This window comes from Pyrus communis, chromosome 15 (genome assembly GCF_041283825.1).
Source record: "Pyrus communis isolate YQ-2024b chromosome 15, ASM4128382v1, whole genome shotgun sequence".
Taxonomy (NCBI): domain Eukaryota; kingdom Viridiplantae; phylum Streptophyta; class Magnoliopsida; order Rosales; family Rosaceae; genus Pyrus; species Pyrus communis.
Window position 1 is genome coordinate 18,234,191 of NC_142579.1, and position 10,279 is coordinate 18,244,469.

Below are 10,279 nucleotides of genomic sequence, written 5' to 3' on the forward strand. Positions count from 1 at the left end.
CAACATATGTCCACGCCGAGATATCCTCAAGGCAATAGGCGGGCCGAAGCATCCAACAAGATGATCTTTGACTGCCTCAAGAAATCACTCACTAACAATAAGGGAAAATGGCTAGACGAACTCCCCGGATATCTATGGGCATATCGTACCACCAAAAGACGAGCAACTGGTGAAACTTTTTTCTCTTTGGCATTTGGCTTAAAAGCAATCATTCATCCCAATGTCATCAAGCCTACCAGCAGCAGACCATCACCCGCATCGCAGCCTACCAGCAACAACTCATTTCCAACTACAATAAAAAGGCCAATATCCGGCAGTTCCAACCTAAAGATCTAGTCCTAAGAAAAGCCTTCATCATTGCCCACAAAGAAAGCTCCAAAAAGATGGATCCCATATAAGAAGGTCTGTACAAGATCAGCAAAGTAGGCGGCAAAAGTAATTATACCCTCGCCATCATGAAACGATAAAAAGATCGAAAGCAGTGGAGCGCCTACGATCTGAGGAAGTGCCATGTGTGACCTCTCACTACATCAAAGCCCGAAGACTCAAGCAGCTCGACGGGCACCACCACACAAGCTGAGGACTATCCAATTGTTATACAATTCCAACCTTATAGCTAAGTTCTCATTCGTTTCACTCATTTTTCAATGAAGAATTCAGAAGTAATCACAATTTGGCTCGGCTGCATGCTTACAACTGATCACTCATGCACTTCAAAAGAAGATCATGCATTTTTTAGGGACCTATCGCATGAATTGCGCTTCTCGAGGGACCAACCATGCTCTCCATTACGAGAGGGTAAACCAATTCGCCAACACCCACATGGGTCAGCTCTCCAAGACGGGAGGATAAACTCTACACTTCGAATATCTAGACATGGATGAGCCTGGCTACCCTAGTATAACTAGATGCACGATGGTCTTTTTCAAGGCTTAGCTAACTGAAGGATTTTGGGTCTCTTGGCCTAATCTGTGGGGAATCGAGCCCTAGAGACGAAAGGGGCACATTACGCAGTACATCTAATGAACGGCTACACTGGAACCCTAAAGTTGCTACCAAGTACACTAAGGTAGCCTACGGTTTCCAGAAAACTGCCTACGGCTTGCCTTTCGAGCAGTAAAGCCACGCTAGACTTATACAACCACACATTCTTGTGAAAGGTTAAACAAGCTAGCGTGCATATATGAAGCTTTATCCACTGCAGACATGTTACGCAGTAAATAAGCTTTACCTCTGCCAAGCGCGGAACAACTTACACCAAGTTCTAAAGTGTTATGATACTTGTTGCGCAACCTACAGAATTGGAGAAAGCCAAAGTTAACAGCCTAGTGGTTACGCGGACTGGTCTGCTTCTATAAGTAAGGCATCCGGCTGCCAACCTTATGGCTAACAACTTTGCAAAGTTTTACACCAACACCTACGGCTGCATAGGCTATGCGGGCCTGTCTGCTTATAGAAAAGTAGCACGTCTGCCACTGGTCTATAAAGTCTAAAGGTTAGGGCATGAACAAAAGAAGTGAAGATGAAGAAAAATGAAGGAAGCATGTTTATAAATAACTTGCAAAGGTCGAAGGAGTTCAAGAAAAACAAGAGTTACAACGAAAAACAAAGAAAATTCTAAAGGCTACCTAGAATACTACACTTCAGCAGCTTGGACATCCCACGACTACTCAGTCACCACACTTTCAACAACAGTAGCGCTCTTAGCAGCGGCATCATTCAGTGTTTTACCCCCGGCTGCCCTAACTTGGGCACCAATTTCTTCAACTACTTCACCAATGGAAACCTCAAAAGTATAAGCAAGCAAGTCTTCCAGAGAAATAGAGAAGGTCTTGAAACCTCGAGCCCATCATTCTCACCCTTCAGCTGCTCATTCTCCTCGAGCAGACCAACACAGACGCATTGCAGCTCATCCACTTGCTTCTTCAGACTTTCGTTGATCTTTAGTACACCTTAAAGTTCCTACACTTGGGGTTCAAGTCTATCAACGATTCTCTTGAAGTGAATCACTTAATTATAAGCAGCAATCAACTCTTCATCCTTTGCATAAGCAACAAAACGAAGCTCAGAAACTGCAAACTCGAGATCTTGAATTTGAGGTATGTAACATCCAATCTCCTTCTCTGCATTTTTATACTTAACTTAGATCGCGTCAAGCCTAGTCTTCAAGTCAACGATCTTTTGGCGAGCGGTCTTAAGCTGAAGAGAAGTGGGGACAGAAATATTAGACCCCTTCAAAGCAACGAGCTCAGAGTCCAACCTCTTGATCTCCTCGGTCAGGGAATAAACTTCAGCTGCCATAGTCTTCACCACCTCCTTGGCAGCCTTGCTATATATGCATCATAACAAGCAAAGTAGTCCTTCTATATTGGGTCGTATGCTTCACAAAGGAACTTGGGCGAACAAACCTTTCTAACGCCATCAACAAACTTGGCACAAGCGTCCATGTCTTCAAGCAGATCTGGTTTCAAAAGCACACAGATCTCAACAGCTTCCCCAGAAGCAGGCTTAGTGGATTTCTCACAATTGCCCACACGAGCAATCTTCTCATTCCCAGCAGGCGAATCAATCTCAGCAGCAGAGGGAGTGGGCCTTAGCACCACTTTAGCAACAGAGTCCACCTTATCACTCTTCATATTAACAAGCTTTTTCAAATGAGAACAGAACTTAGCTCCCAACGGACGTCTTTGCACAGACTTCGGCATTGGGGGCATGACAATACCTCTACACTGAACGTCTTTGCACAGACTTCGGCGCTGGGGGCATGACAATACCTCTACACTGAGTAATACTATCAGCAATTGAATTAGCCATTCTCGACATAGCAGGCACCATAGGCTCAGATCTAGCAGCTCATTTTTCTTCCATTGGAAGAAGCCATGTCAATCATAGGCCTCTCGACAACAGGTGGACCTTCACGAACAGCGGAGGAAGCCTTCAGTTTTTTCTTAACCAACATCTCTTAAGCAGACGGGGAAGATCTTTTCTTTCCACCTTCATTCACAATAGGCTCCACGATAGCGATCAGACGAGCTAAAGTATCCGCCTTGATCCTCTTTACTTTCTCTCTCGGGAGCATCCCACATTTCTTCCGACGAAGAGAACTAAGCAGCCAACGCTATTCACGGTACTTAGCAAGAGAACTCAACCCATACTAGCTTTTTCCTCATTTTTTTTCTCTTAAATCAGTAAGCAGGAGGCTTGCATGCCCAACATTCCAGCAGCCCATGAGGCCCTCGACCTCTTTATCTCTTTCAATCGCCGACCTGGCCCCCGTCAAGTTTAAGAGCCCAAATGACATAAACCATGCGGCTCGTCTAGCACTGCGCCTCAGCGCCTCAATCCGCGGCCCCAGCCTCACAAGTTGCCCTTGGCTCTAGCCAAGCCGAGCAGCCCAAGTAATGGTCCCTGCCACAACACCTTCTCGACCCATGCCGAGCCGGCTCCTAGCCCCGCCAGCCAACGTGTCGCACCACCCTGACGGCTGCCCCACGACAACACTTGGACCTGACGGCTGCCCCACAACAGCACTATCCAAGAAGAAGACAAGGAAAATTAATTTTTTCTTACCTCGGTGCGGCGCGGAGAAAACGAAAAAAGCAACGAAAGAAGATCCTTTGCACGGGCAAGATGTAGAAGATTACTAGAGGAGGGGAACAAATATCCTCTAAGCTCTTTCTCTTGTAGGGTATATTACATCGCTCTCCAAAGTTGATTTAATAACCCACTTAAGGTGGACTTAAATACTTTTTGAGAGAAATTTATTTCCCTTTCCTAGAAGGATCTAATTTCCTATTAAAGAGAGAATCAACATCAAAATAGAAAACAATCATATGTTTCCTAAAGCCAGAAAATCTTTACACCTGCTGCCCTTTCTTACGAGCAGCCCAACAGGTGTGGGGGCATTTGTGGAGCCAAAAATAATCAAGAGGCGACACGTGGATTTCTAGGCAAAAATGACAAAATTACCCTTGAGGAGCACCGGAATTCCTACGCGCGAGCAGTGAACAAACATACCACAATTAAGTCAAAAATGCCCAAAATAGGTAACAAGTTTAAAGTTATTTCATCCATCCTCATCCTATATTTTTTATTAATCCATTAATTACCAATTAAATCACCCATTTCACACGAAAATATCCCAAAGGGCCGGCCATTTTTTCTCAAGAGGGGGACCGGCCATGCACTATATATTCAACCTCATTTCCTCTAAAAACCTCTTCACTCTTACTAAACACTCAAAATTCTCCAAACATTTTTCTCTCAATATTCTAACTTTGGCATCGGAGGTTCTTCGGCCAAAGCCACCCCCCCCACCCCAATCCCCCCAAATTCATCGTGGGCGCGTGCTTGGCCTTGACCAAATGTGTTATTTGTTTTGTAGGTGCAATTTTGTCCAAGATCAAGGAAGAAGAAATTTGCATCCACAAGTTTGATTCCCTAATATATCACATGAAAAAAAGGCGTTATCTCCAACTACTTTTGGGAAATAGCATTTGGCCTGCCTGCAGCTGCAAAATGCAAAGCTGTATATATGATCCAAACCGAAAATTCTACAATGATCTTGTGTATAGGATACACCCAAGCATTCTGGAAAATCCCGGTACGAACTTGCACTCATAACGCACAAACAAAATCACCACTTGTCTCTATATCATCTATGTCAGCATCGTCTAACTCATCAAGATCCATGCTCCCAAGTAAATGTCCGCCATATTTGGCGCCAGTCGCAGCAGCTTTTCTACCTTCTTGAATTATTGCCAATATTTCTTCATCGCTTTGGGATGATGATTCATAATTTTGGTCATTGTTTGGGAGGCCATTTTCCTCCATGAATTCTACTGGGATGTTTTTTAGAAACCATGGATGCTGCTTTATTTCAGGGATAGTTATTCTCTGCAACAAATTCAACAATTGACAATCAACCACGTGTGTGTCTCGACGATTGTTATTAGAGAATCACAATAAAGGGTATAAAGTATAAGGGACACAAAAAGTGACAAGGGGCTATCTATCTTTCTAGGCATGATTGTGAGCCGTCTACTCACATCAACGATTGGCAATTAAACATGTGCACAACGATGGCTGTTCTCAGTGAATCAAAACAAAAGAGTATTAAAGTATAAACAATCAAGAGTTACAGTAGGTTTTCTGTCTTTCTAGGCGGGGTTGTCGTACATCCACGACTGACAATTAACGAAATACATACCGTTGATTGTGAGTGCACGGAATAATACCTTTTCAGGGTTAGCAGTGAAGATTCGAGAAAGGAGATGTCTGCATTCCATGGAAACACGTACATAGCCCGGAATTGAATAGCGGACACTAAGAATCCTCTGCAACAACCCAGTGTCAAATTAAAATCGTTAGGCGACAACATCGACAGGCATAGGCAATAGGCAAAACAAAAACAGTACAAGTAGCACAAGGATATACGTATACCTGAAGTGTTTTTCTGAAATTTCTTGGATCTTCTGGATCTTCAAAGGGATAGGCACCAACAAGCATGACATATAAGGTAACCCCACATGACCAAACATCCGCAATCTGAGATTCTCAAAGGATAATGAGTGAGAAAACACGGATGTTAGTTATGTGACCAAATTGTTGGTCTAAAATGACAAGGACAAGACCAAAAACAGAACATGAAAACCGGTCTCAGAAAATCTTACCTTCCCATCATACTCTTTTCTTGACAGGACTTCCGGTGCAATGTATGCCGGTGTTCCAACAGCTGATTTCGGTTGGGAATGCAACACGGATGACTATAAGATACAGAAGGAAAGTAATTACTAAATGAAATTGAAATTCACCGTACGAATTGCACAGTCAATTAACTAGTTAATTGCCTTGGAATAACCAAAATCGCAAATTTTGAGACGCGGCGCCAAGCTTCCATCCAGAAGAGTGTTCTCCAATTTAAGATCTCTGTGGCAAATTTGCTGCAGTAAAAAAAAAATTATAGTATCATAAGGTCAAGAATTAAAATGTTTACAACGAACAAATCATATCATGATTTCGATGGGTTGAGGATTTTACCATTGAATGACAATAACTGACTCCTGATATCAGCTGCTGAAAAAAAAATCTTGCCTGCAGAATGCAGAAACCCATGTCAAGAATCGGATAGCCGAACCAAAGAAAAAGGAAAATTCAAAACAACTACTAAGATTCTTAATCATTTGCAGCTGAAGGAAGAAAGAAAAAAGAAGAGAAAAGAAAAGAAGTCATGTATTAATTTGTTCCAAATTTTACCTCGTCCTCGCTGAATCGACCAGCATTGCATATTTTTTCAAAAAGTTCTCCTCCAGCTGCATATTCCATCACAATTGCTAAATCGTTTGGTGTTAACAGCACCTACGTAAATTAACACACACACAGAGTAGAATTAAAAGTTATTGACGAATAAAACAAGCATGAATATTTGACTTTAAACCAAGTGGAATTAAAAGCTAACGACAAAAGGTAGTCTGATTGTTCTCTATCAAAAGTGTTCCTTTTTTTTCAAGTTGCACACCCCACTAACGTAACTTGCAATTAACCTTTTTTCTTTTCACTGCAGAGATTAATTCCAAAACCATTTCACAAATAAGAAATTAATATACCTCTCTAAATCTTATTATATTCGGATGCTTCAAGGACCTGTGGTTCATAATCTCCCTCTGTACATGCTCATCAATCTATAAAAACACACAAACCCAGTTGGATAAAACACAAACCCAGTTGGATTAACACAAACCCAGTTGGAAAACAGAGAAAATGAAAGGTGTGGAAATTAAATAACTAATTACCTTCTGGCCTCTCTCAATGAACTTGATAGCAAATAGCTCACCACTCCATTTGTCCTTCACCAGCTTTGCAACCCCAAAATTCCCGGACCCAATATCCTTCACTATCTCATACCTTTCCATTCCTTTTTTCTTCTTCTTCTTCTTCTTCTTCTTCTTCTTCTCTCTCTCTCTCTCTCTCTCTCTAAACTCTCTCTTTCTCTCTCTGAAATTGTTTGCAAGTTATTTTCTCTGCTTACATGGGGTTTTTAATTCTGTAAGTTCTTCTCCCTCTCTCTCTCTCTCTCTCTCTCCTGCTCCAGTGGACACTGTCTAAATAGTCGTCGTCGTGGAGTTTACAAAAGAGACAAGAAGATCCGAAACTCCACGTGTCAATTACGGAGTAGTCGTTATCTCCAGCTGACATGAGCAAGTTATAACGGACCACTGCCTATGTATATGTTGGAATTGGTACTCGCGCTTACAACTCTACGACGTGTCGTGTTGAGAACGTTATTTGGCAGCTGTCGGTGCAAACTTGGCGGGTAAAAGGCTTTGGCTACTCCCATCAGGTGGGAAAGTTCCTGGGGTTGACGAGGAGGGAGGATAAGTTAACAAGAGGAAGGCTTGTGGGACCAAAAGGTGACGTGGAAGGTGGAGTGGGGAAGGACAGTGAGATTGATGATAGATTTTTGAGTATGCCTAAAATACGGTTTAGTATTCAAAGTATTATAATTTTTGGCAGTTTAAAATATCATAATATAATTGTTTGAAAATGTTTTTATTTTTAAATTTCTAATTAATTGTGTTGTAACACTTAATCCACTTGATCGTGTTCTCGAAATAATAAAAGTTCATTTTTTTTTTTTTTTTGGACAAAGAGAGAACATTTTCATTGAAAACTCAGATAACTAATAAGCAAAAAGGAGATAACAACAAGCAACTCAACACAGGACAACTGAAAAAAAAAAAAAAAAAAAAAAAAAAAAGGAAAATACAAAAGTGACTCACCCAAAGCTAAGACAGGGGAGGAGAGCATAGCACGATCTGATAGCAAGGCTTAGGTCCAATGTGCTAACCACACCTATCCCAGCCAATGTAAATTAAAGGGGGTAGGGAAGGCCATCCTTCGATAGAATACGAACTAGAGAAGATGGGGGTCTAATAACCCAAACATCAGTAAGCATCCCTCTTTTACACTGCTAAGCAACCCAATCAGCTGCACCATTCACTTGATGCGGAATCCACCGCCAACCAATAGACTGAAAGTTATAGGAAAGATTCCAGATTTTGGTTAGAAGGGAAAAATTGACCAATTCCCTAGCTTTGGATCTCCCTAGATGTTGGAAATAAGCTCCTCAGAATCAGATTTGAAGACTACATCGAGAAATCTGTTCTCAATTGCCTTGGTGACCACCAATAAAATAGCTTTAGCTTCTGCTTGAAGAGCGGAGGAGGACAAGCAGGGCTTAGACATACCAGCGACAATAGAGCATGTTGAAGACCTAAAGATGACACCCAATCCGGATTGGAAATTTTCTTTTGACCAAGCACCGTCAAAATTCGCCTTTAAAGTACCAACCAAAGGAGGGGACCAAGACAATTGATAAGAAAGTGTAAATTGGGGGGTTGGTAAGTCATTGTTCCCTTGACGCAAAATTGCACATAAGAACTCCGAAGCTACCCGAGAGGCCTTAATTGCAGAAATCTCCGATGTAGGATCCAACCTGTTAAAAATACAGTTACATCTTGTTTTCCATATTTCCCAACAAATAAAGGAAGCCGTGGTAAAAACCCAAGATTGATTATCCGATCTATGACCCGTTACACTTTTTAAAGCAGTGAACCACTCATCAAAGGTTGTGATGCTTGATATGTCAATTCTATAGTTTAGAGAGCTCACAAACCAAACCCCAATGGTCCACAGGCAGAGGAAAAGGATATGCTCAACCGATTCCGGGAATTCTCGGCATAAAGGGCATAACAGGGTGGGAGCAGCTTTTCTATTGTAAAGGGTGACCATCGTAGGAAGACAGCAAGAAACGACTTTCCAAAGGAAAAGCTTGATCTAAGGAAGGGTTTTTCCAAAAGTCGGTTCCAATTTGGTGAGAGCTTTGAGATTTTCCTCTGCATGAAGCAAGTTCCATAAGTCAGGGAATGTGACAGGCTGCATAACCAGATTTTACCGAATATTCCCCATTCTTTCTGAGATGCCATATTATACTATCCAGTGTTATAGCATCATCGGAGAAAGTTAGCTCAATACTCTTGATAGTATCCGAAGTCAAAAGATGGTTAATCTAGGATGTGTCCCATGAGCCGGGAGCTTGATGAATGATATCCCTTACCAGCCTAGGAACAGAGGCCGGGATCATGACAAACGGTCGAATCAAGCCTTCTTTGAATCGAGGAGCCATTTGTCCTCCCAGATTTTGACAGTATTACCATTCCCAATTTGCCAACGACAGCTCTACAAAATAACTGCTTGACCTTCCAGAAGGCTACTTTATGCCCAAGAGGCACGGGATCCTTTCATTGCATGCATAGGTTCACCATTTGAAAAAGATCGCCCTGTTAACACCCTCGCCCAGAACGAATCGAGCTCCTAAATTAAGCGCCAAAATTGTTTCACCAGCAAAGCCTTATTAAAGTCCATGAAGCACTTGAAACCAAGACCACCCTCCCAATTTGAAAGACTCATGATTTCCCAACTCCTCCAATGGATCCGACGCTCGTCCTCCTGTTGACCCCACCAGAAATTCGCAATGAGCGCATCTAATTCCTTGCAGACAGTTATTGGAAACAGAAAGTAGGTCATTGGATAGGTTGGGACAACATAGGCCACTGCCTTGATTAGGATTTCACGGCCTGCGAGTGACAGGGAATTAATTTTCCAAGATTGAATTTTTTGTTGAATTCTGTTTTTGACAAAAGCCAAGGCCTCTTTCTTTGATCGGCCCCAGATCGTAGGTAAACCGAGATACTTCCCCGAGTCCGGAGAGTCGAGCATGTTTAAGACCTCTCCAATTTCGCACCTGATATGCAGAGGGGTGTTGTTTGAGAAAAACATGGTGGATTTGTCATAGTTGATCTTTTGACCCAAGGCCTAGCAGTATGAGTTGATAATATGAAGAAAGGCATGGCAGTTTTGCGGAAATGCTTTTAAAAAGAAAAGAATGACCATGAATGGTGGGACCTCTCAGGGATAGAGATATACCATGAATGACACTTTCATTACAAGCTCTTGTTAGACCAGTAGATAGAGCTTCTATCACGAACAAGAAAAGATAAGGAGATAAGGGATCTCCTTGCCTTATACCCCTGAAGGGTTTAAACCTATCACCCACTTTGCCATTTATAGATACCGAGAACGAAACTGTGCGCACACAAGACATAATGAGGAAAATTAATCTATTGCAAAAACCCATTCTGATCATTACCTCTTCCAGAAAATCCCATTCCACTCTATCGTAAGCTTTATTCATATCTACCTTGAGCCTCATCTCAAAATC

General features: G+C 42.1%; 1 protein-coding gene across 1 annotated transcript; it reads right to left on the reverse strand.

Annotated features, from left to right (window-relative positions):
* Positions 1–4,410: 4,410 nt before the first annotated feature.
* LOC137735620 (serine/threonine-protein kinase SAPK2) lies at positions 4,411–7,101 on the reverse strand. The gene is made up of 9 exons (XM_068475070.2): positions 6,792–7,101; positions 6,606–6,680; positions 6,256–6,357; positions 6,040–6,093; positions 5,850–5,942; positions 5,673–5,765; positions 5,443–5,547; positions 5,238–5,336; positions 4,411–4,896 (listed from the first exon to the last, which is right to left on the reverse strand). Exons 1-9 carry the CDS (start codon positions 6,909–6,911, stop codon positions 4,618–4,620), a joined length of 1,020 nt encoding a protein of 339 aa, XP_068331171.2. The 5' UTR covers positions 6,912–7,101; the 3' UTR covers positions 4,411–4,617.
* Between the last annotated feature and the right edge of the window lie 3,178 nt (positions 7,102–10,279).

Bases quoted from the DNA above. Each gene is read 5' to 3' on its own strand.
- LOC137735620 (XM_068475070.2), bottom strand. From the start codon at position 6,911: ATGGAAAGGTATGAGATAGTGAAGGATATTGGGTCCGGGAATTTTGGG. The intron at 5,943-6,039 runs GTAAAATCCTCA...TTTTTACTGCAG, and splicing joins TCAGTTATTGTCATTCAATG to CAAATTTGCCACAGAGATCT. The intron at 5,766-5,849 runs GCAATTAACTAG...TGTATCTTATAG, and splicing joins GCGATTTTGGTTATTCCAAG to TCATCCGTGTTGCATTCCCA.